The 26,949-nt window shown below is 46.4% G+C and overlaps 1 protein-coding gene across 8 annotated transcripts in view; it reads left to right on the plus strand.

The window, feature by feature from the left end:
- METTL22 (methyltransferase 22, Kin17 lysine) overlaps positions 1–26,949 on the plus strand; it is a 748,727-nt gene that overhangs the window by 638,291 nt on the left and 83,487 nt on the right. For 6 of the 8 annotated variants that reach the window (XM_063934257.1, XM_063934253.1, XM_063934254.1 and 3 more), the window contains 2 exons: positions 15,959–16,030; positions 19,783–19,885. In XM_063934257.1, coding sequence (XP_063790327.1) covers positions 15,959–16,030; positions 19,783–19,885 — 175 coding nt within the window. The remainder of the gene's footprint in view (positions 1–15,958; positions 16,031–19,782; positions 19,886–26,949) is intronic. The other 2 variants (XM_063934256.1, XM_063934259.1) reach the window with 1 other exon arrangement.

Consider the following 26,949-nt stretch of genomic DNA (forward strand, 5'->3'; position numbering starts at 1 on the left):
TGTGTTGGTATACCTATAATGCAGTGTACTGGTTTAATCAAAATTTAGGTAATTGTTGCTAAAGGCTCATTAGGGTCACTTAATCTTTTTTGAACAAACACTGTTAGGCATAGTTACTTACACTGGTATGAAGTGCAAATGCACAGTATCCCAGAAACCAGTTAGGTTTGATGTTTCTAATGCATGTTCAAATAATAAATTAAGTGCATGATTCAGTGCTGTGGGATAGGTAATTGTTGCTCCTATGTTAGTATATAGCATCCAATGTATGGGTATGAGATAAGCTGTTTTCAAAACTCATCTACAAAATGTTCACCTCGTTGTGAATTTAGCAGTGATATTTTGCACCTTTTGTTGGATAACTAAATTTGGCCTTAAGTGTCCTGTGTCTCTCCAACTGTTGTGAAATTACACATCTCAGCATGCACTGACACAGTTTTAGCATTGCTTAAAAGTTATATTGTGGCAGGGCATCCTGGGATTTGTCGTTTTTCAACAACTGGAGAGCCGCAGGTTAGCCAGGTCTGTACTAACAGCTGAGCAGAGCCATGTTAGAATTTTTCTTTACATAGAATGCTGTTCTGCTACAAAATTGAGTAACATTAAGATCAATATACTAAGGCAAATTTGGCGAAAAGTGCAGAGATGTACCACTCTTTTTTGCAATTTTCCCCTTAAATAACAGTTCCATAATGGTTTTCCTTTTACTAAACAGAATGAATGAGTTTATTTTTTTTTAAAACAATTTTATTGACAGGAAAAGTACAAAAATAGAAAAATTTCACACATCAGTAGAACAGAAATTGTAGAAAATCACATTACAGACATGAAGGTATGCATGGGTTACAGTTCAAAGGCGTGAAAACAAACAATCAGTTTGTAAGTACATAGAAAAGTAGGAGGGTGCCCAGAGGTGTCTTTTAAAATGGGTGGCCAGTGTCTAATACGGTCATATTGTACCACATAGTGAGGTGAAAGCTCTGACGTAAAAGTGATTTGGTTTCTGGAGACAGTGTTTTGATATATGGTAACCAAACGTCAAAGAAAGCCGCAGTTCTTTTTTCTTTTTGTAGGGAAACCTCAGACCAGTCCTTTGTAAACAAATAGGATAACCTGGGATACAAGAGGGTAATAGGTACTGGATCGGGGGATATTCATTGGGATAATATTGTCTTCTTAGCAGTGGCTGCTAGCTTATTAAGTAATTTTAGGTTACTGCTGGACAAACCAGATTTCGATTCGGCAGGGACTATACCCCAAAAGGCCCATACATCACTGATGGTAAAGGATAGGCTTAAGTCGTGCGTTATAAAGTGTTGAAGGGCAGACCACAGGGAACGGACATGGGGACATGACCAAAGACAGTGCTTAATGTCGGCCTCCAGGTCACCGCATTTAAAACAAGCAGACGTGTCTGCCTTATCCAACAGAAATTTGAGCTTGGGCGTGAAATACGCCCTATGCAGAATTTTGTGGTTCATCTCTTCATATGATATAGAGACTAATTGTTTGTTCAGGGCCTGATACGCAGAGAGAGAGGGGGGATTTTATGGTAAGACTAGGGAAGTCACGTTTCCATTTCAGGAGTCCCGTCAAACCTTCCTCAAGGTTCAGTACTACGCGGGCTTGGTCATAGATATGCAATGTGGTGAGCGGGGATCTTGGGGCGCGTCGTATAGCACTGTCAAGGTCAGTGGACATACCTCTACATCCCAATACATATAGAGTATTTAGTTAACATAACTGCAGGCCTGTAGGAAGGAAAAGATGGGTATCATTAACGTCGGGAATTGCTCTTGAAGCTGGATGTGTGTTAAAAGAATGAACGAGTCAGATTGTAAAAATTTAAATATATAATAGAGGCCATGCTTATGCCATTCTCTAAAAATCGGGGATGTGAGGTGGGGGTGGAAGTTGGGATTTCCCCACAACGGTAGGAAAATAGATTGGTAGCGCAACAAACGCAACCTAGGGCACAATGTGCGCCAGGCAACACAGGCAGAGTTGATTAGGCAGTTGTATTTAAATGAGGGCAGGAGAGCTTGAGGTGGAGTATGTAGTAAAGAAACCAGGTTCCAACCAGGCGTGAAGGATTGATCTAGGCGGCTATCCGAATAAGTCTGGGTGCCACTGATCCAGTCAGAGGCTATTCTGTAATTGGCTGCCAGGGCATAAGATCGTAAACACGGCAAGTTAAGGCCTCCCAGGTCACGCTTCTGTTGGAGTTTAAATAGGGAGATTCTAGGGTGTTTATTCACCCAAATGAATTTAGAAAGGGCTTTATTTAAGATCAATAACGTGCGTTTAGAGGGGTAAATGGGTAGAGTTTGGAGAACATAAAGGAATCGGGGGAAACTGATCATGTTAAAGAGGTGACAGCGCCCAATATATGTTAAAGGAAGGTGTGCCCATTTTGAAAAATCCAGGAGGGTCCTCTGGAGGAGTGGGTTGTAATTACAGTCATGTAATAGAGATGTGTGACGTGGTATATGTATACCTAAGTAAGTGAGGCAGTTATTCTGGGCCCAACAGAATGGGAAAGAGCCTCGCCATCCTTTCAGCCCCTCTGGGGAGAATGCTAATGCCTCCGTCTTAAGATAATTGATTTTAAATCCCGAAACCAGTTCAAAGTCTGTCAACAAAGCAAGGACTTTTGGGATGGCTGTTATAGGGTTGGAGAAGTAGAGGAGAATGTCATCGGCAAAGGCCGAGAACTTCACCTCCACCTCCCCAGTCATTATCCCCCGCCAAAGGGGTTCCTTAATAAAGTGTCTAAAAAGTGGGTCTATAGCTAGGTTAAATAATAAAGGGGAAATAGGGCAGCCTTGTCTCGTACCTCTGGCTAAATTAAAACAACGAGTACTGTTAGAGTTGATGGTTAAGAAGGCCTTGGGGTCAGTGTCGAGAGTGGAAAACACTTGTAGAAAGGGGGCTCCGAAGCCCCGTACCTGAAAAATTTGGGAGAGGTGGGCCCAGGATTCCCGATCAAATGCCTTGTCAGCATCACAACTTACCACCAGGTTATCCACAAGGCCAGCATGGTGCGTTGCAGTCATGGCAGCTAGAAGTGCCCTAATGTTACGTACCGAGTGTCTGTTACACATGAATCCTGTTTGGGCAGGGTGGTTCAGGTTGGAGAGTATGGGTTGCAGCCGGGAAGCAATCAGTTTAGTAAATATTTTAAAGTCCTGATTAAGTAGGGAAATCGGTGTATAGGAGGAGGGAAGGGTGAGGTCTTAATTTGATTTTAAAAGTAAGATAATTCTAGCAATATTGAACTGCGGGGTGCTGGTTCACCCGAAAGAGTTAAACAGTTGGGCAAGAAGTGGGGAGACTTGCGATGACAGAGATTTATAGTACGCTGCAGAGAGGCCATCTGGGCCGGGAGACTTGCCAGTGGGGAGCAATTTAATCGTCTGTTCAATCTCCTGTGCCATTATTGTAGACATGAGAAATTCTCTATCATCGGCAGTGAGGCTCGGAAGGTCTAGGCGGGTGAGAAAGTCCAGCCCTGCCGTCGGGTTATCTACCGGGGCTCTGTAAAAGGATTCAAAGTAAGTAAAAAAGGTTGAGTTTATTTCAGTCTGGGAGGTGGAGAAGGTGCCGTCAGGGAATTGTATCGAAACGATAGGGGCTGCTGTCGTGGAGGCTCGCACCATGCTGGTAAGAAGTTTACCGGGTCTATTTCCCCAACAAAAATAACGATTTTTCTGGGAGGTAAGAGTCATCTGGGCCTTTTCGGAACAGAGTGTCATAAAGATCCTTGGCCTGTTTATATAAGAGGCGTGAGGATTCTGAGGGGTTTGCCAATAAAGTGGAATATGCTATAGAGACTGCCGTGAAAGCGTGGGAGAATCTCTGTGTAAGTTTTTTCTTTTTGGCTGCTACATAGGCTATAATGTGACCCCTTAAGACAGGTTTAGATGCCGCCCATAGGAGGTTAATGTCAGAACAATGGGCATTATTATCTACAAGGTAATTAGAAAAAGACTGCGTTAAGTGAGAGTTAAAATCGTCAGTAGATGCTAAATAATCAGGGAATCTCAAGTTATAAGAAAAGGTTTTGGGCTTGAGTAAGGTGATGGTCATACAGATGGGGACGTGATCGGATAATAGAATAGTCTTTATGGACACTTTTTCTACTTTATGTAGAAGTGAACTGGACACCAGCCAGTAATCTAAACGGGAAAAGGAGTTGTGGGGGTGGGAGTAAAAGGTATATTCACGAGATACGGGGTGGAAAAATCTCCAGGAGTCTATGAGGGTGAGGGAGTCAATAAGAAGGGAAACTGTGGGGGGAGGTGCCCTGCTGGCAAGGTGTCATGAGCCTCCTGAGACATCCAGTTCCGGGTCTAAAATTACGTTAAGGTCCCCGCCCAAAATCACAAACCCCTCAGCCCATAACTGTAATTTAGAATAAATGTCGAAGAAAAAGGGGGCATTTGGACCAGTGGGGGCATATAGGCAATCTAAGGTATATAATTCACCTTCCAGGTCAACTTTCAAAAAGAGGAACCGACCTTCCGGGTCACACCACTCATCATGTATGGCATAGTGGATAGATTTGCTAAACAGTATGAGAACCCCCCGGGATTTGCTATGATAAGAGGCAGATTTAAAACCCTGAACCCAGGTGTCACGGAGAGTGTTAGGATCTGAGTTCCTCCGGTGAGTTTTCTGGAGAAAAACAATATCTGGGCGAAGTCTTTTCAAGTGACTAAGTACTTTTTTCCGTTTGATGGGGGTGTACAGCCCTTCTACGTTCCAAGATATGCTTTTAAAAGAGGTTTTAGAGTGAGGAGAGGCAGCAGCTAATGATGACGTCATTGTATCAACCTATACCATTCCTGGGGAATTTAAAACAGGGAAATTAGATAAACTCGGTCACGGACCTATCCCAGCAAGTAGGCCAAGGGACACATGGAAATGGCATACCTTGAGAAGACATGAAACGGGTACCTAAGAGATGAGTGTGTGAAAGAGAACACCTGTCAAGTAATTTTAAAGTTATAAGAACCCAATATGGAGGCCTGAGGGGCCAAATATACTCGCTAACAAATACAGCAAGACAAGATAGGAGAAAAAAATGGGAGAAAAAATAGAACAGTTGAAGAGCCATGGAAAAAGGAAAAAAGAGGAGGAGCGCTAGGCCCCAATCCAGCCAAGAGGCAGAGGCAGTGTGGTCCATTGCAAACTATGCAAAACCACCCTGACATCACATTATTAGAAGAAAACACATGTAACAACTTTTCTCATACGTCCTAGAGGATGCTGGGGTCACATCAAGAACCATGGGGTATAGATGGGATCCACAGGAGACATGGTCACTTTAAGACTTTCAAAGGGGTGTGAACTGGCTCTTCCCTCTATGCCCCTCCTCCAGACTCCAATTTAGAATCTGTGCCCAGGCAGACTGGATGCACACTGAGGAGCTCTACTGAGTTTCTCTGAAAAGACTTTATGTTAGGTTTTTTATTTTCAGGGAGCACTGCTGGCAACAGTCTCCCTGCTTCGTGGGACTTAGGGGAGGAAATCAGACCTACTTCTGTGAGTTTAAAGGCTCTGCTTCTTTGGCTACATGACACCATTAGCTCCTGAGGGTCTGATTGCTAGGTACGCCTAGATACTCGTTCCCAGAGCCCGCCGTCACCCCCCTTGCAGAGCCAGAAGTCAGAAGACAGGTGAGTAGAAGAAGATCAGAAGACTTCAGTGACGGCTTTGAGGTACCGCACAGCGGGCGCGCTGCGCGCCATGCTCCCACACTCAGAGGCACTACAGGGTGCAGGGCGCGGGGGGGCGCCCTGGGCAGCATTTTAACCTCAAAATAACTGACTTGCAAGGGCGAACATAGTGCCAGGGCACTGTCCGGACCCCCGCCAGTATAAAAAAGTTTGAAAAAAGAGCGGGTCTGAAGTGCGCCATTACGGGGGTGGGGCAGGGCCCTCACAGCACACAGCCCGGCGCCATTTTCTCTACACAGGCTGCAGAGACGCTGGTCCTTCCTCACACTGCTGTACAAGTAACAGGGTGCAAAATGGGGGGGGGGGGGGCGCACAGTGATTTTGGTACATTGTATGTAATTTATAAAAGCACTGCAGGTCTGGGACATTTTCTGTAGTGTTCACACCGGGTTTGGGCGCTGGGGTGTAAGCTGGCCCAGTGTATCTGCGTGTGGTGGGTGCACGTGTGTCGGCATGTCTGAGGCGGAGTGCTCTTCCCAGGAGGAGACTATGTTAGGGACACAAACGGCTGTGGGAGTGACCCTGTCGCCACCGCCGACACCTGATTGGCTGAATGTTTTGAGTGCTTTGAATGCAAATGTGGCTCTGATAAATTAAAGATTGGACACATCTGAGTCTCAGAACCAGGCTTGGAAGAATTCCGTGTGGATGTGTTGTTTCAGGTCCAGACCCCCTCCTGGTCACAAAAGCGTTAATTTGCCCAGCTGACAGACACGGATACCGACATGGACACTGACTGAAGTGTCGACTATAGTGATGCCAGATTAGATCCAAAATTGGCAAAGAGCATTCAGTACATTATTGTGGCTATAAAAGATGTATTACATATCACCCTACTGTTCCTGATACTAGGGTCTGTATGTTTAAAGGAAAGAAACCTGTGGTAACGTTTCCTCCCTCTCATGAACTGAACACGCTTTGTGAAAAGATTTGGTAAAGTCCTGACAAAAAGTTTCAGATTCCCAAAAGGATTGTAGTGGCGTATCCGTTTCCCTCTGGGGATAGGGAAAAATGGGAGTCATCCCCCATTGTGGATAAAGCTCTGTCACGGCTGTCCAAAAAGGTAGCTCTTCTGTCCCCTGACACGGCAGCCCTAAAGGATCCTGTGGATCGTAGGCAGGAAAATACATTGAAATCCATTTATGTCACCACAGGTACGCTACTCAGACCAGCCATTGCGTCTGCGTGGGTGAGTAGTGCTATCGAAAAATGGGCAGATAACTTGTCATCTGAAATGGATACCCTAGATAGGGATAGCATTCTTTTGACACTAGGTCATATCAGGGACGCTGCAGTCTACCTAAAGGAAGCTGCGAGAGATATTGGCCTCTTGGGATCACGGGCCAATGCCATGGCAGTCTCAGCTAGGAGTGCATTGTGGAATGCTGATGCTGACTCTAAGAAAGCTATGAGTCTCTACCGTATAAGGGTGGTGTGTTGTTTGGTGATGGCCTTGCTGATTTGGTATCTATGGCTACCGCGGGTAAGTCATCATTTTTACCTTATGTGCCTGCACTACAAAAGAAAGCACACCACTATCAGATGCAGTCCTTTCGGCCCAATAAATACAGAAGGGGCCGAGGGTCTTCCTTCCTTGCTACGAGAGGAAAGGGAAAAGGTAAACTATCACCGGCCGTGGCCGGTTCCCAGGAGCAGAAGTCCTCCCCGGCTTCTGCCAAGTCCACTGCATGACGCTGGGGCTCCTCTGCGGGAGTCCGCACTGGTGGGGGCACGTCTCAGGCTCTTCAGTCAGTTCTGGGCTCGTTCGGCCCTGGACCCATGGGTTTTAGAAATAGTGTCCCAAGGGTACAAACGAGTTTCAAGACGTCCCCCCTCACCTATTTTTCTAATCAGCCTTACCAGCTTCTCTTCCAGACAGGGAGGTGGTATGCGCCGCTATTCAAAAATTGTGTCACAATCAAGTCATTGTCAGGGTTCCCCCGTCACAACAGGGAGAAGGCTTTTATTCGAGCCTGTTCGTGGTCCCGAAGCCAGACGGCTCAGTCAGACCAATCCTGAACCTCAATTCCCTCAATTTCTACCTAAGAAAATTCAAATTCAAGATGGAATCTCTCCGGGCAGTGATCTCCAGTCTGGAGGAGGGGGATTTTATGGTGTCGGTAGACATAAAGGATGCCTACTTGCATGTTCCAATTTATCCCCCACATCAGGCTTACCTGAGGTTTGCAGTTCGGGATTGTCATTACCAATTTCAGACATTGCCGTTTGGCCGTTTGGTCTGTCCACAGCTCCTACGCAAACAAGGAGTCACGATTATCCCATACTTGGACGATCTCCTGATAAAGGCGAGATCCAGGGACCAATTGATGCAGAACATTACACTCTCCCTGACAATTCTGCAGCAACATGGTTGGCTCCTAAACTTGCCAAAATCACAGTTGATTCCGACGAGACGGCTGTCGTTTTTGGGAATGATTCTGGACACAGAATTACAGACAGTTTTTCTTCCAGTGGAAAAGGCTCTGGAAATTCAGAACCTGGTCAAACAAATGCTGAAACCAACAAGAGTATCGATCCATCAATGCACTCAGTTGTTGGGGAAGATGGTAGCGGCCTACGAGGCCATTCAGTTTGGCAGATTCCATGCCAGAGTGTTTTAGTGGGACCTGTTGGACAAGTGGTCCGGGTCCCATCTGCACATGCACTGAAGGATAACCTTGTCTTCCAAGTCCAGAATCTCACTCCTGTGGTGACTGCATAGCTCTCACCTCCTAGAGGGACGCAGGTTCGGGATCCAGGACTGGATCTTAGTGACCACAGATGCGAGTCTCCGAGGCTGGGGAGCAGTCACGCAGGGGGAAAGCTTCCAGGGAAGATGGTCAAGCCAGGAAATGTGTCTACACATAAACGTTCTGGAGTTGAGGGCCATTCACAACTGACTTCTGCAAGCGGAACATCTTCGCAATCGGCCCGTCTTGATTCAGTCGGACAACATAACTGCAGTAGCGTACATAAACTGCCAGGGCGGAACAAAGAGCAGAGCGGCGATGGCAGAGGCCACAAAGGTGCTCCGTTGGGCGGAAAGGTATACAAGCGCTCTGTCAGCGATCTTTATTCCAGGAGTGGACAACTGGGCAGCAGACTCCCTCAGCAGACACGATCTCCATCCAGGAGAGTGGGGTCTTCATCAAGAGGTCTTTGCAGAAGTGACAAGTCTTTGGGGAATTCCTCAAATAGACATGATGGCGTCTCGCCTCAACAAGAAACTTCAGAGATATTGTTCCAGGATGAGAGACCCTCAAGCAATAGCAGTGGACGCTCTGGTGACACCGTGGGTGTTTCAGTCGGTGTACGTGTTTCCTCCGCTTCCACTCATTCCAAAAGTGGTAAAGATCATAAGAAGAACAAAGGTTCATGCGATCCTCATTGTTCCAGACTGGCCAAGAAGGGCTTGGTATCCAGATCTGCAGGAATTACTCATAGGAGATCCCTGGTCTCTTCCTCTGAGGGAGGATCTGTTACAGCAGGGGCCGTGTGTGTTCCAAGACTTACCACGACTTCGTTTGACGGCTTGGAGGTTGAACACCGGATCCTAGCCCGAAAGGGTATTCCCAAGGAAGTCATCCCCACTCTTATTCAGGCCAGGAAAGGAGTAACGTCTACACATTACCACCGTATTTGGAGAAAATACGTGTCTTGGTGTGAATCCAAGAAGGCTCCTACGGAAGAATTTCAGTTAGGACGTTTTCTCCATTTTCTACAATCCGGTGTGGATGCGGGCCTAAAGTTGGGCTCAATTAAAGTTCAAATTTCAGCTTTATCGGTTTTCTTCCAAAAACAATTGGCCTCCCTTCCAGAAGTTCAGACCTTCATGAAAGGCGTGTTGCACATCCAACCTCCCTTTGTGCCCCCTGTGGCACCATGGGATCTTAACGTGGTGTTGCAGTTCCTTCAATCTCATTGGTTTGAACCTTTACAGAAGGTAGAGTTGAAATTCCTTACTTGGAAAGTGGTCATGCTGTTGGCCTTGGCATCCGCAAGGCAGGTGTCTGAATTGGCGGCCTTGTCTCACAAGAGCCCTTATTTGATCTTCCATGAAGATAGAGCAGAGTTGAGGACTTGTCAGCAGTTTCTGCCAAAAGTGGTTTCGTCGTTCCACTTGAACCAACCTATTGTGGTGCCAGTGGCTACTGACGCCTTGCTGGAATCGAAGTTTCTCGATGTAGTAAGAGCTTTGAAAATTTATGTCGCCAGAACGGCTCAGTTTAGGAAAACAGAGGCTCTGTTTGTCCTGTATGCTCACAATAAAATTGGGGCTCCTGCTTCCAAGCAGACTATTGCGCGCTGGATCTGTCATACGAGTCAGCAGGCTCATTCTACGGCTGGATTGCCGTTACCGAAATCGGTGAAGGCCCATTCTACCAGAAAGGTGGGCTTGTCCTGGGCGGCTGCCCGGGGGGTCTCGGCATTACAACTTTGTCGAGCGGCTACTTGGTCGGGTTCAAACACCTTTGCAAAGTTCTACAAGTTTGATACCCTGGCTAGTGAGGACCTCATGTTTGGTCAATCGGTGCTGCAGAGTCATCCGCACTCTCCCGCCCATTCTAGAGCTTTGGTATAACCCCACAGTTCTTGATGTGACCCCAGCATCCTCTAGGACGTATGAGAAAATAGGATTTTAATACCTACCAGTAAATCCGATTCTCTTAGTCCGTAGAGGATGCTGGTCGCCTGTCCCAGTGCATACTGTATCTGCAGTTAGTAGTTGTGGTTACAGACATGTTGTGTTACGTTTATAGTCAGCCTGTTGCTGATAATGTTCATGCCGTTGACTTGCGTTGTGTTAAATGCCATGTTGGCCGGCGTGCTTGAGGTGTGAGCTGGTATGTATCTCACCTTAGTTTAACAATAAATCCTTTTCCTCGAAATGTCCATCTCCCTGGGCACAGTTCCTATAACTGGAGTCTGGAGGAGGGGCATAGAGGGAGGAGCCTGTTCACACCTCTTTGAAAGTCTTAAAGTGTCCATGTCTCCTGTGGATCCCGTCTATACCCCATGGTTCTTGATGTGACCCCAGCATCCTCTACGGACTAAGAGAAAAGGATTTACCGGTAGGTATTAAAATCCTATTATTAGAACAGTATGAACAATACTAGTCCGCATCAGCAACAGAGGACCGTGGTGAGACAGAGTCCAATGAGGATAAGAAGTTCCTTGCAGCTTGTGGGGTATGAAGAAAGGTGGTGGCCCCGTTGTAGTGCACTCAAAGTTTGGTGGAGTATAGGAGAGCAAAGCGAATGCCCCTGGAGAACATCTCGGTGCAGACGGGGGAGAATTTCCGGCGTTTAGTGGAGACCTGAAAGGAAAAGTCTTGGAATAACAAGATTCGTGAGTCCTCGTAACGGAGTTCTTTCAGCTTCCGATATGTGTTCAAAATCGATACCTTATCGAGGTAATTCAGTAGGCAGAATATAACCGGGCGAGGATGCTGCGGTTGTTTGTCACAGCGGTTCGGTTCGACACCGTGGGCCCTTTCCACTTGGAGTGGCCTAGTGGCAGATGGTAGTCCTAAAGCTTCGGGCAGCCAAGAAGACACACTATAGAGCAGTTCTTTAGGTTTCACCAATTCCGGTTAACCAATAAGACGCAAATTGTTACGGCGATTCCGATTTTCAAGTTCTTCTAACTTGTCCTGAAATGCCAGCATATTAGTGTCCTGGGTATGAAGCAGATTTTTCGCCTCCGTCAATTACTCCTCTAAGGCTGAGATCCTATCTTCAGCTTCCATCAAACGAGAAGTATGTTGTTTTAAAAGCGTGGTTGCTGAGGTTACAGCCTCGGTGAGAGGGGCCAATTTGGCGTCAAGCAGCGGCGATAGTATGTCCGATATTTCCTTAGCTCTTCTCGCTGTAGCGGGGAACGGATCAAGTGGATCTGATGAGTCATCTCTGAGGGGAGATGCTTGAAGGGGAGATGAAGTGGCTGCAGGGAACTTCTCTTTCTGTTTCAGATTCTGAGAGTTTTTAGTGTTTCTGGGTGTTTTAGCCACATATTTCTCCATTGCTAGGCACAGTAATATAGTAAGATAAGATAATATGCTGCAAATAGGCGTCCACAATAAGCTATTAAAAAGATGTCACGTAAGGCATAGGTTGTCAGGGGAGGAAAGACGTCTGCGATTATATGTCACACTGAAACAAAGTTATGGAGCTGTGGTAAGGCAGGGAGGGGGGCCGGCAGGTGTGAGCAGCCCCTATCAGAGAGAGTGCTTATACAGAGGAGGGAAGGAGTGGGTAGTAGCCTAAGTCACTCAGTGTGGTGGCCCTGCCAGGCAGGCAGCGACCAGCATGGTACTTGCTGTGGCAGGGGGCAAGCTGTAACACTCACTGTGGTTCTGACAGGAACCAGGAGGATCAGGGCTGCTGCAGGGCTCTGAGCAGTGAGCTGCAGCAGCAGAGAGGACCAGAGGCAGTGTGCTCGGCCTGGACGTACAGCAGGCTGGAAGGGGGGAGACACTGGAGAGATGTAGGAGATGGAGACAGAGAGGGAGGTGCAGCAGATGGGGAGCACCGGCATTTAGCAGCCCAGAGTCCCGCCGATGACGTCACCAACCGCCGTTGCTGGGAGATGGGTGTTCACAAGGGGTCCGGTGGCCTGATGTGTCACTGGCGGGGCTACCGCCAGACGCTGCAGGGAGCCGAGCGCCTGGTGTGAAGAGCTCCCAGCCGTGACGTTCTGGTGCTGAAGCAGAGGAATCCAAGATGGCGGCCGACGGAGCTGGTGTTCAGCAAACGCCCTAGTTCCGGTAGTGAGTGGGTGGTGGGGAGCTGGGACCAAAGTCCACTTGCCCACTGAAAGGATTGCCCCTCTATTCTTTAACCCTCGATGTGATGGCCTCTCAGACGTCCGTGAGTGTAAACCTTTAGCCACAAGTAACATGCACAACACAAGCAGTAAAGATTCACACTGTTTATTGTTCGTTTAACAAAAGTATATAAAAGAAAGGATTTAGGGCGTGTATATCCAAAGTCAATAACTAATTGGACAGAACACAAAGGGGGCTAACATAACATGATTGGCTAGGAACTGCCGCAGTGGAAGGATATGCATATATGGGCAAGTTGGTACTTCAAATAGGAAAGTTATTCACACGGTATAAAAAAGATAAGAGACAAGGACAGTAGCAAGAAATGTGCTGGAACATTAAGTTCTATAACACAAGCAATTCTATGACATTGAAGCAGAGACGAGCTTTAACCCTTTCAATCCCCTCTTAGAATCATTATTGTTATACTATATGATTCTTGCAAAGCTTACGTCTTTCTGCACACCAATGGCGCAATTTTTAGCCTGAGCGGGAGTTGCAGTAATTGTTGGGCATTTTAAGAAGGGTTAATCGTTGGGTTAATGATGTTCCGTGTTTATCCTTTTCATCTAAGGCTTCAGCGGGCTTATAGCCCCATGGGGTACCTGTGTTCCAGGCAGCCGCGGACCATGAGCTGCAATCATTTCCCCAGTTATGGCCTGTAACGCAAATATAAGGTACCTCGGGGCTTAGGTTGTCTGTGGTGTCAGCGCGGATCTGGTAGTCAACAGACTTTTGGACAGCAGCTAGTTGGGGGAATTGGAAATAATCTAGTATGTAGGTTGCGGTGTATGTGGTGGAAGAGTTATACCATAGTGTCAGTTTCCCTTATTCTGAGTTATATCAACCTCAGTCATTGAGAGGGGAAAATGGGCCAGTAGGGCTATCAAGATAGTCCCCAGGGTAAAGATAGGGGGCATTTTCTTCATCCTCCTCTGGTCTTCTGTCTTCGCTAGGTGGGAGGTCAGGGCTGTCCGCCCCTGTTCGTACCTCACTGGAATCACCTGTTTCCTCCTCTAGGTCTGGTCTAGGAATTTTCTTTACTCGGGAAGCATGGATCCAGGTGGGACTCTCTTCTGTCAGGACTGCGGTTCGGGTTACAGCAACGACTTCCGCCTCTGGGCCATAGGTGAAGTCTCCTGGGCTCTTGCTGCGGGGGAGGATCTTCACCACTACTCTGTCTCCGACCTTAAAAGGGTGTGTTGGTTCCTGTGGATTCAGAGGGTTTTTTACAAGCGACATCATGTTCAATCTCATCAAGTTTTGGTTATGAGGGCCCTGACATACTCTTCCCTTATAAGTTCTAGATCTCCTTCCTGTATCATCAACGGTTTCTTAGCCCAGGGTGTGGGGAAGGGTCTACCCATTAATATCTCAAAAGGGGAGTACCCTAGGGTTTTCTGTGGGGTCATCCTCATTTCTGCTAGGATGATAGGGAGGACTTGCTTCCATTTGTGGAAGGTACCTCCTGTGGCCTTCCTTAGTTTGTCTTTAAGGGTCCTATTCATTCTTCCTACGATCCCTGAACTCTGCAGGTGGTACGGGATGTGAAACTTCCACTCCACCTGCAGAGCTTTTACTAAGGCCTGTGTGATTTTGGCTGTAAAGGCTGAGCCTTTATCACTATTTATTTGCAGGGGGCACCCCCATCTAGGGATGATTTTCTGTGTTAGGATTCTTGCTACTGTCTTGGCATCCTCTGACTTAGTTAGGAATACTTCTGGCCAGCGAGAGAACATATCTACAATGACCAGGGCATATTCTTGTTTACCTGTACCAGGGATATGGGTAAAATCAATTTGTAAGTGTGTAAAAGGGGTGGTGGGGTATTCAAGATGCTGGTGTTTAGCTTTATTAGGGTTGTTAGGGTTGTTCCTGAGGCAAGTGATGCATCTGCTAACATACTGGTCCACAAGTGATTTTGCATTAGTAACATAAAAATCATTGGTTAGTAGGAGGAGTGTTGTGGCTTTACTATGGTGACCAACACCATGGTAATGGGCAATGAGCAAAGGGGCACTGGACTGGGGTATACAGGGTTTCCCCTCTTTGCAGATTAATCCTGATTTAGGATTTTTCTGCAGAATTGGGTAAGTCCAGTCGGAGAGATCAGTATTAGTCGCAGCAGCTTGAAGTTTGAGTGAGCAGATGGACGTTGTCAAGGGAGGGACATGCTCTAGTGAGTGCAATGAGTTCTGCAGCTTGCGCGGACTGATAAGGTGTTGGTAGGGCTTCCAACACAGTGTCAGGGAGGGTGACAATGGCATAGCCAGCCTGGTATGTATTGTCATTGGGCCTACTACAGGAGCCGTCAACAAAAACTATGTCTGCGCCTGGTATGGGAACGGGAGACATGTCAAGTCTGGGAGAAGTTTCAGCTTCAATGGAAGCAGCACAGTCATGTAGGTCGGGTGGTTCATCCTCGGGACCTTTCAAGCCTAAAAGGGCATTGAGAATGGGTGCAGGGCCAGAAGAACTAGCAGTGTACTTAATGGTAAGGGTAGGGTTGCCCAAAAGGAGTACTTCATATCCACTAAGGCGTTGTGCTGACATGTGCTGTGTGTGTAAGCCTTTAAGTATTGCCAGGACATCATGTGTGGTGTGGAGTACTGTGATGTGGCCTAAAGTGAGGGTAGTGGCCATTTCTGCAACCATTGCACAGGCTGCCAAAGCCCTGAGGCAGGCAGGCATACCTTGCACAGACACTGGCATGACTTTGGACAAAAAATGCCACGGGGCGCAACTTCCCTCCATGAAACTGTGTGAGCACCCCCGCCATGGTTTTACAATTGTCCCTTGCATATAGATGGAAAGGTAGTACATAATTGGGGAGGCCAAGTGCCGGACTTTTCATCAACATACATTTTAAACTTTCATATGCAGTTAACATTTCTTGTGACCATTGTACAGTTTTAGGTTTGTCCTTCAGTGTGGCTTGTCTCAAAATGTTATCATAATAGGAGCAATCAGATATCCACTGTCTGCAGTAATTTACCATACCCAGGAAGGACAGTAGTTCCTTCTGGGTAGTTGGGGTGACCAGGCCCAATACAGACTGTATGCGTTGTGGACTGATTTTCCTCTCTCCCTGAGTGAGCACAAAACCTAAGTAATCAACATGCTGTTTACACCATTGCATTTTTGTTTTGGACACCTTGTGTCCACATTCACAAAGCCAGTTTAGTAATGAAACACCATCCTCTCGGCAGGCCTCCTCAGTTTGACTACAGAGCAGCAGATCATCTGCATACTGTAGCAGGACTGAACCATGGTGAGGTTGCCAGGGCCCCAATGTGGCCTGGAGACAACAGGTGCGTCAATAATCTGCACCAGGTAAGTTGTTTACCCTCAAAAGAAAAGGCAAAAAGTAATTGTGTCTGTGAATCTACAGGTATGCTGAAAAAGGCATTCTTCAAATCAATTACAGAGAAGAACGCAGCATCTGCAGGGATTGCAGAAATGAGTGAGTTTACATCTGGAACAATTGGTGCAATTGGGACAATTAACTGATTGATCGCTCTGAGATCCTGTACAAATCTTATACTGCCATCAGCTTTGGCAACAGGGTTCACAGGAGTACAGTATGGTGATACAATATGTCTGAGAATACCCTGTTGTAAGAATTGCTGTATGAGACCTTCTATCTTTTCTGGTGAGAGGGGATACTGCTTTTGATAAACAGGTTGTGAGTCGGGTTTGAGATTGGCCTTATATGGTGTGCATGAGATTAGGCCAGTGTCATATGGACCTTCCGACCAAAGAGCGGGGTTTACTTGAGCTAAGTCAGGCATTGGTGGGTATCCCATTGACTCCCATTGAAGGAGCAGTCTTTTCCAAATCACCATCATATAGGTCAAAACACAAAACACTGGTTGTTGCACCGCTGTCCACATAAAAGGGAACTTTACTTCCATTTATAATAAGTGGCAGCAGAGGTGAATCTTTCCCTGACTGCGGGGTTGGTTCTGTCTGTCAAAGCGTCTGGAGTTCTGATAGTTATGAGTGAGTGCAGGTTTCTTTACATCAAAACACCCTGCAGCCTCTTTCTCATACAGATGTTTTTTTTTAAATCTATCGTACTATCAGAAGTCCAGGAAGAGACGCTTTGCTTAACAGAAACTATGACAGAAGGTAGAAGGTTGTTAATGAAGGTGGAAATGAGTAAGCTTTCTGAGTTAAGCAAAGGTAAGCCAGCGTCATCTGTCCAGCAGTCCTTAAACCTTTTCCAAAACTCAGTAACAGACTCCGAAGGTTTCTGTTTACAAGCTACAGCGACAGGCAAAAAAGCACAGGCAAAGGAGCACGGGTTTTAAAGACTTCCTTCATATGTGTATAGCTGCGTCCTTTGCAAGCTTTGCGCAAATAAGATATACAGCCATCGAGGGTAATAGTGGGCTTGGGACAGTGTTTTACTATTATCTAAACTCTGGGTTACTGGTGCGTTAGGGATAGAGCTAGTGGACGCAATTTCTAGCAGTGGAGTTGGAGGCGATCCCATCTGGTGTGAAAGGGTTACGGCTGCTAAGAGATCTGTGTCTTTAAGCGCAGGATATATTGGAATGTAAGGGGGAGGCGAGAGGGATTTCAAAGATTTACAGTTTCTCACTTCTTCGCTTCTGTGCTGTTGGGAACTGATATTTTTTAATCCTCCATATAGAAAGGGTAATTACTGCCTTCCCGTAGGAATGGGTCCTGTCCTGCTTTCTCTGTCTACCCTGCTAAATTATCCACCCAGGGATCAATCAAATAATAATCAGAGGTAGAACTACGGGCCACGTATGCTTTACATGTCTCTTCGGGTAGGGGAGGGGGGTATACAGTTTTCTTACTCTGACCAGAGCCCATAGTAAAACACAATTTCCAACAACTTTCTATGCATGCATCAGCTAACCAGTTAATTAGTTATTGACAATATCACAATATCATATGCATAGTACTTTAACAAGCAATCGATAGTAATAATCTGTACGTCTACTCACCACTCGTACAGGGACTTGGAAATGCAGCGTATTGTGATAGGAAGCAAGAAAGTTATAAGGGTATTCAACAGACGTATACTTACCACCCGTCAAGCTGAATACATGAAACTTATACTCTAATATCTGTTATGGCCATAACATAATAGACAATCAAATCGAGGTAAAATCTACGTTATGTATAGACTCCCAGGTCTATTTTAAGTATCCCAGATACTAACGTCTCGTTATGTATAGACTCCCAGGTCTATTTTAAGTATCCCAGATACTAACGTCTTTGGAGAGTTGCGCTTGGACCCCCGGTCCCTTCTCAGACGTATCTTTAAGTCCCAGACATTAAAGATGTTTGGTCACGTGTTCCCAGAACACTGACACGGATTCAGCTTCAGTGTATGACCGCAATCCCGTATGGCAAAGACAGACAATAAATTCTCTATCTTACCATCCGGGGACGACCAACTGAATCCCGGACGAGCCCCCACTTGAAAGGATTGCCCCTCTATTCTTTAACCCTCGATGTGATGGCCTCTCAGACGTCCGTGAGTGTAAACCTTTAGCCACAAGTAACATGCACAACACAAGCAGTAAAGATTCACACTGTTTATTGTTCGTTTAACAAAAGTATATAAAAGAAAGGATTTAGGGCGTGTATATCCAAAGTCAATAACTAATTGGACAGAACACAAAGGGGGCTAACATAACATGATTGGCTAGGAACTGCCGCAGTGGAAGGATATGCATATATGGGCAAGTTGGTACTTCAAATAGGAAAGTTATTCACACGGTATAAAAAAGATAAGAGACAAGGACAGTAGCAAGAAATGTGCTGGAACATTAAGTTCTATAACACAAGCAATTCTATGACATTGAAGCAGAGACGAGCTTTAACCCTTTCACCCACCGCTATCTCAAGTAGGTGCCCCGATGCTGGGGGGGGGCTCTTCTCCCGGTGACAAGGTGAGGGTAGGCTGTGTCTCACCGAGGAGAGGGAGAGCACTAGAGATGGCTACTGACTCAACACAGTGACTCGAATCATCAGGAAGTATGAATGATTCGAGTCACTCACTGTTTAATGAGTCGAGACAGCTGCAGCAGCAGCCTCTCTCAGCCAGAGGGATGAAAGGAAACTCAGTGTGTCCTTCAGTCAGTGTCTTCTGCTGAGTGTCTTTATCTGTGATTGGCCAGAGGCTATACCAGGTGACACCCAGTGGGAGGGGGGAGGGAGCAGTCACGACTCACCAGTCAGTGAGTGCTGTGCTGCTGTGCCTGATCCATTTCATGAATCATGATTCATCCTGAGTCTGCCAGTGAGTTGAGACAGTTGTACACTGTAGACTCAGTGACTCAGTGGATGGATCTGATTCATGCAGCATAAGGCTGCAGGAGGTGGAGCCCCTGTGGTACAGTGTTCTCAGCTCAGTGTTCCTGCTCAATGTGATTGTGGGTGGCAAACTCCCTGAAGGCTAGATAGTGGATAATATAATAAATCCAAGCCCACCTAAAATCATCCAATTAGCAAAGTATGCAAAATAAAAATATTTTTTTCTTTATTTGGTTTAGTTACAGACTGAATGATGTGTTTCATGGCTGTTAAGCTTTCTCTCCTCAGCCAGAAGTAATGTGCATATTCTGTAACTAGTATGCAATAAGTGCTTATTAATAATATATCAACATATTTGTGAATCTATGTTAATATATTATTAATAATCAGTATATTATTAATAATCAGTGCATAAGCAGCTGCCTCCCCCAGATACACTGCACAATCACTGCAGCTGAATAACTCCCTCCATGAGTCCAGCACTGATCTGCCAGCACTGGCAACTCACTGATTCATGTGCAGTCTCTGCAATACATTCCACTACAACTGAGTCATGACTCATGTGCCGAGACACTGACTCGAGACACTTTACTGAACTGAGTCATGTGTCTCAACTCAGTTCAGTGAATCACTTTGCCCATGACTAGAGAGCACACTTAAAATGCAGCCCGTTCGTTAGGCCCGCCCACCGGAAGTCGGATGAATGAGTTGTAAAGAATCAGAGCTGTTATACTGTACTAAAATTACTGTTTTTATTGCATAATTATGTTGCTTTTCACTTTTTTCTTTTCTTTTTACATTACAGTAAAATGTTATTTGCAAAATGCATAACAAGTGCATTCTTAATTATATTGTTTAAAACTGTACATTTAAAAAGTGCTAAATGCAGAATTAAATTATTTTTGATTTTTTTTTCAGTATTTTACGATGATGTCCTTACGAATGCACTGTTTAAAACCATTTCACGAATTACGCGCAACTTAAGTAATCCTTGCACTATTTACTTATCAGTTGAAAGAAGGTAAGTGTTATACTGTACATGTCTGCCTATTTAAAATTGCAGTTGTTTTGAAGAATTTTGAAATACTTTTCTAGATTAGATGTGTTCAACCACTGAAATATTTAAACACTTTTGTTAAGTGTTAATTAAAGCTACTTTGATAGGCTGGGTTTAGTCTGGCATCTTGTCAGGTGACCAATATGTATAGTATTTCACTGCCATCAGTAACCTGCCATCACTGCCAACTTCTACCAGCACCAGTTGGCCAAACCAACCACACATTAGGTGTGATTCAATTATCTGGGCACCAACCTGAAACTTATTGATATATACTGTATACCTCTCACTTTGTTTCACAAAATGAATATTTTTTTTCATTTCTTCAAAAATACATTTGTTACTTATGGGCCCTAGACACTTACTGATTACACTGAGCGATATGAACGATCTCATTAATTAATTCATATCGTTCATATCGCTCAGTGTGTAGGCACCAACGATGAACAATGTGCGGTCCCGCGCTTGTTATTGTTGGTGCCGGCTCGTTTATACATGCAAGCCAATATGGACAATATCGTCCATATTGGCATGCAGGGCTATGGGGCTGGGTGATGTCAGGGAGTGAAGAAGACCCTTTTGCTCTGATGGTATTAGCCCACCGCAGCACCCGCTTATGGTGAGAGGCTGAGGGGTCACCCCTTAATTTGTCCATTGTATTTATTTGAAGTATGTGAAAGTATGTTTTATCTTTGTTATTTGGATGTAATAAGAATTCCATATTTTTCACACATGTCCGTGGTTAGTGTTGGAATATCCATTTGGTTTTTTTTAGCACCAATCCCCTTCACTATTTTGTACTTTCATTGATTTTGGAAACTAGTGTTTCTGCAGTGGGGTACACTGGGATTCCACAGGGAATAACATCGGGGTATAGAGTTGGATCTTGTCCGTGGCACCAACAGGCTAAAGCTTTGACTGTTCCCAGGATGCAGTGCAACGCCTCCTCTATAGCCCCGCCTCCTGGCAGTGGAGCTCAGTTTTATTAACCAGTCCAATGCAGTAGCAGGTAAAATAGATACGGTAGAGGATAGCCACGTAAGTGCAGGTCACTAACGGGGGGCTGCGCTAGGCAGCCCTGAAAAGAGCTTTTCTAGAAGACTTCAAGGGCCGCAGCACAAGTACTAGTTGCAGTGTATGTCATGTTGACATTCTGTGCTGCGGCTCCATCACCTCCCTCAGCGGCGATGTATACTCCCGCGGCCTGGTTCCCGGGTACTTACAGCGGAGGCGCTCCGGTCATCAGGCACACATCACCTCTGGTGCTCTCCTGGCTCGCGTGGCCGCATTTCAGGGAGGAGATAAGAGGGTCCCCCAGGTGGGACCCGCCGGTAAATCACGGTCCCAGGAGACGGACCGCGCCGCTGGCGTGGACACGGTGGCCGTGCAGGGACCCCACTATATCCACCAGGGCAGAGAGCAGAGGTCGGATTTACAATAATCCATTTGTAATAGGCTCCATAGTACCTGGTGGTGAAGTCCAGCAGAGGGGATAAGGCGCTGACCTGTAGCTCCACCCCCAGCTCCAGGCGTCATCTACAGCTGGTGTTCTCGCCCTGGAGCTGCATTTCTCTCTCTCCCTCACTCCCCTCCCTGTCAGCGTTTGGGCGCCATTTCACGTGGCTGCGCTGATCCTGGGACTGATGGGCACTGTCTCCTCTGTAAAGCCGCCTGCCTCATCAGCACTATGCATTAACAGGACACTTAAGTATTCTACATGTCGTTTAGACAGCGTTAGTTAAGAACAAGTGCACTACTATATGAATATTTAGTACAAGTATTCTGTGATATACATCCAGTGTTTACTGTGCATTGTTATATCTGTATATATACATTTCTATATGTAGTATTACTAGTCCAGTGATGTTTTATTGGTTATATGTAATAATTTCTGCATTGTGCCTGTGACTGTGTGTGCCTATAGCTGCTGTGTGGTCTCTATTTTGTGTATCACACATATTGCTATCACTATATTCTGTACCCTGGGGGGCTAAGTGCGTCAGGGTCTCATATACCATATAGTGTTCCACAGGATATACTGTTTTTTATTTTTCACTGTGTGTTTCAGTCACCTCACACCGCTTAAATCCTCTGTTTGTGCTTTACATTTGCTGTCACATAATACAGGGGTTTTTTTTTTTTTTTTTTTTGCAGGTATAGTTTTTGTCTGGCTATATTGTACTGTTGCGCCCTAAGGCTACATTCCCAATAATGTCTGCTACACAGGGCGGGAAATCCGTAGACGCTTCTGCATCATGCAGTGCTGGCGCCATGGATTTGACTGAGGAAAAGGTTTTAGCTGAGGGTTCAAGTATTGGGTGCCCTGCACCTTCCAGTCAGTCTGCAGCACCTGTGGCTAATCAAGACCCATCTTGGGCTGCTTTTTCAAATATGCTGACTACACTTGTAACACGACTTACGCCTCCTGTGAGACCTCCTGTGCCATTACAGCCACATATTGTCCCTGTAGTTAATCCACCATGGGCAGATACTCTGTCAACCCAATTACAGCAATTAAGTCAGTCCTTGGTTAAACAGAAACCTAACCCTCGCCCTACTGGGACCAAAGGGTCCTCTAAGCGGGCCATTTCTTCCTCACAATCCACTAATATTTTGGATGATTTCTCCGGTGAGAATGGCGATTATACTGATCCTTCTGATACAGTTGTTTCTGATGAGGAATCCACGACTCAGGTTGATGTTGCTGAACTAGTGGAGGCTATCAAGCTGATTCTCCAGAATGATGATGAGATTGAACCTCCTTCTACGTCTAAGAAACCTGATAAGTTTAAACATCAGAAGGTTGCTAAAGTAGTTTTACCTCATTCTGATCTCTGAATTGACATACGCCAGAAAGCCTGGTCTTCTCCAGGAAATAAATTTTCCTTGTCTAAAAGGATGTTGGCTCGTTATCCTATCCCTGCGGAGTTGAGTAATAATTGGGAAACTCCACCGCTGGTGGACTCTCATGTCGCCCGTCTAGTGGTGTCTTCTACTCTGCCTGTCACCACTGTCACTTCACTGAAGGAACCGACGGATAAGCGTGTGGAGGGATGCCTGAAATCTATCTACACACTTACCGGTGCTGTACATAGCCCCAATATAGCAGCCTCTTGGGCTGCAAAAGCTATTGAAGCATGGGTTCAGGCAGTTGAGGATGAGCCACCTCTAAATTTTTCTGACACTGCCAGACAATATCTGTCGTATATTACCACAGCCTCTCACTATATTCAGGAGGCAGCCTCTGATGTCAGTGTAATGGCGGCCAAGTCGTCTACTACGTCTGTCCTGGCTCACTGGATTTTGTGGTGAAGGTCCTGAAAAGTGGACCTGGACTCCAAAAAGACCTTGGAGGTGCTCCCTTTTAAGGGGAACATACTATTTGGGGAGGAGCTGAACAAGATCATGACTGACTTGGCAAAAGCCAAGACTGCATGTCTCCCAAGTACCAATCCTTCTGCTCTGAAGGCTAAGAGTACCACTTTTCATTCCTTTCAACCTCCAGGTAAAGCAAAGGGTCAGGCGTATCCGAGACAGGCTCGTACTTCCAAAACCACCAAGCCCAAGTCTAAGCAATCTTGGGTCGCCCGTCAGCCTGCTTCCAAGCAGGACAAGCCTGCAGCATGACGGGGCGGGCCTCCCCCTGGGGGATCCCAGGATGGGAGGCCGACTTCTGCAGTTCGCCCAGGCCTGGTAAAGAACCACTGCGGATGCCTGGGTGCGGGAAGTTGTCTCTCACGGGTATGCAATCTCTTTCAAGAGACGCCCCCTCAACAGTTCTGCTCAATGGTTATCTCTTCGGATACGCTGAAAGCACAAACTCTACACTTGGTTGTACAATCTCTCCTAGAAACTGCAGTGATTGTGCCGGTACCTCTGTCTCAAAGATATTCGACCCTGTTTCTAGTCCCGAACCAAATGGGTCCTCCCGGCCTATACTCAACTTAAATCTTTGAACAAAGTTGTGAGGGTGTCCAAATTCCGTATGGAAACTCTGCACTCTATTGTACAAGCTATGGAACCCAAGGACTATATGGTATCCCTGGACATACAGGATGCTTACCTGCACATACCTATTGCCATGTCGCCTCAGCAATATCTGCAGGTGCTATTGGCAACCTACATTATCAATTCCAGGCCTTGCCTTTCGGACTGACCATGGCTCCTCGGATCTTTACCAAGGTCATGGCAGTCATGACGGCTCTTCTCCACCGTCAGGGTGTCAGGATCATGCCGTATCTGGACGACTTGCTGATCCTGGCGAACTCCCCAGAGGTTCTCCTTAGTCATCTGGAACTGACGGTCCAATTCCTACAAGCCCATGGGAGGCTCATCAACTGGAAGAAGTCCTCGGTTCCTGCTCAGAGCATGGTGCACCTGGGGGCATTGCTGGACACGCACAACCAATGATTGTTCTTGTCTCCAGAGAAAGTCCTTAGACTTCAGGACAGGATCAAATACTTCCTCTTTTGCCAGAGAGTGTCAATACACTCGGCGTTGCAAGTACTAGGCCTCATGGTGTCGGCATTCGACATGGTAGAGTTCACTCAATTTAATTCCCTCCCTCTGCAACAATTAATCCTTTCCAAGTGAAATGTCTTGCCTCACCGGATCAGGTTTCAAATGATCTCCTTGACTACGGAGGTTCGTCTGTCACTGAGCTGGTGGCTACAGGACCAACAGTTGAGCAGGGGCCATCCCTTCTGGATCTCCAACTAGGTCTTCCTAACAACGGACATCAGTCTGCGGGGTTGGGGCGCGGTGTTGGAGCAACACTCTCTCCAGGGTCGGTGCACCAAGGAGGAATCCCAATAAACATTCTGGAATTGCGGGCAGTGTTCAATGAGTTGACACTGGCCCTGCCTCTGGTACAAAACAGGCCTGTTCAAGTACAATCAGACAAAGCCACCACGGTGGCGTACATAAATCATCAAGGCGGCACTCGAAGTCGCATGGCAATGATAAAAGTGTAAAAAATTCTCCAATGGGCGGACCGCCATCTGCCAGCCATATTGGCAGTGTTCATTCTGGGAGTCCTCAACTGGGAAGCGGACTTCCTCAGTTGTCAGGACGTACACGCCGGAGAGTGGAGTCTTCATCTGGAAGTCTTTTAACTCCTAGTGGACAAGTGGGGCCTACCAGATGTAGACCTGATGGCGTCTCGACACAATCACAAGGTTCCGGTCTTCGGAGTAAGGACAAGGGATCCTCAATCGGCGTTCGTGGATGCACTACCAATTCCATGGAACTTTCAGCTGCCATATGTGTTCCCTCCAGTGTCACTCCTGCCCAGGGAAATACGGAAGTTCAAGCAAGAAGGAGGAGTACTACTTCTAGTCGCTCCAGCGTGGCCCAGACGCCATTGGTTCTCAGACCTGCGGGGTCTCTCAACAGAACGTCCTCCTCTACTTCCTCAACGCCCAGACCTCCTCGTTCAGGGCCCTTATGTCTACCCGGACCTGGCCAGACTGGCTTTGACGGCGTGGCTCTTGAAGCATCACTCCTGAGAACAAAAGGATTCTCTGAGTCGGTCATTCAAACTATGTTGAAGGCTCGTAAACCAGCTTCGGCTCGGATTTATTACAGGGTCTGGAATTACGATGAATTACGATGTCCATAGATTCAGAACTTCCAAAATATTGGCTTTTCTGCAAAGAGGCCTGGACTTAGGTCTTCGTCTGGCCTCCCTCAAGGTTCAAATATCTGCCTTGTCGGTGTGGTTTCAGAGGAAAACTGCGTCTCTTCCTGACGTTCACACTTTCATGCAGGGTGTTCTACGGATTCAGCCTCCTTATGTCCCTCCAGTGGCTCCATGAGATCTGTCTGTTGTATTGAATGCCCTGCAAGAGTCTCCATTTGAACCTCTTGAGTCTGTGGATCTTAAATGTCTTACGCTTAAGGTCGTTTTTCTGTTGGCTATTGCCTCTGCTAGGGTGTCGTCCACCCTTTCTGATTTTTCACCGTGACCGGACTGTTCTTCGAACTCGCCCTGGTTATTTGCCTAAGGTGGTGTCATCTTTTCACCTTAAGCAGGAAATTGTGGTTACGGCCTTCACCTCTTCTGGCTTGTCCTCCAAAGAAAAATCTTTGGATGTGGTACGGGCTCTCCGTGTCTATTTGGAGAGGACTGCCTCTATCAGGAGGTCTGATTCTCTTTTTGTACTTTTTGATTTTCATGTGGCTGGCCTGCGAATAAGCCACATAAGGACCTTCTTGGGTGGCCCGCCGTGGCGCGTCCGCAGAACAATTGTGCAAGGCGGCTACGTGGTCCTCAGTGAACACGTTCATCAGGTTCTATGCCTTTGATACTTCCGCCTCCCAGGATGCTTCATTTGGACGCTGGGTTCTTGTGCCCGCTACAGTACGTCCCCTCCCATGAGGAACTGCTTTAGGACATCCCCAATGTTATTCCCTGTGTATCCCAGGGTACCCCGCTGCAGAAAAGGAGATTTATGGTAGACTTACCACGGTTAAATCTCTTTCTATGAGGTACACTGGATTCCACAGTGCGCCCACCCTGATGCACTTAGTTTCTTTGGGTTTGTACGGCATTAGCCACTTGTACCTTCTCCTGTCGTGAGAATGTGGTTCTATGTGGCTAACCTCTACCGTCTCTATTTTACCTGCTACTGCATTGGACTGGTTAATAAAACTGAGCTCCACTGCCTAGAGGCGGGACTATAGAGGAGGTGGTGCAGTGCATCCTAAGAACAGTCAAAACTTTAGCCTGTTGGTGCCTCGGATCAAGATCCAACTCTACACCCCGATGTTATTCCCTGTGGAATCCAGTGTACCTCGCAGAAAGAGATTTAATCATGGTAAGTCTACCATAAATCTCCTTTTCTTTCCTTATTGGTTTTGTGGAGGCTGCGTTAAATCCAATTTATTGTGCATTTATATGGTATCTTTTTACCATTGTATTTTACTCACTAAAGCAGTTAAACAAATCATTAAATTGAAATCGGTGGTCTGGCAATTAACACGTGCAGTATGTTTTGGTATTATATTTTGGTACTATAATCTTCATG

Source organism: Pseudophryne corroboree, chromosome 7 (genome assembly GCF_028390025.1).
Source record: "Pseudophryne corroboree isolate aPseCor3 chromosome 7, aPseCor3.hap2, whole genome shotgun sequence".
In the NCBI taxonomy this organism is placed as follows: Eukaryota; Metazoa; Chordata; class Amphibia; order Anura; family Myobatrachidae; genus Pseudophryne; species Pseudophryne corroboree.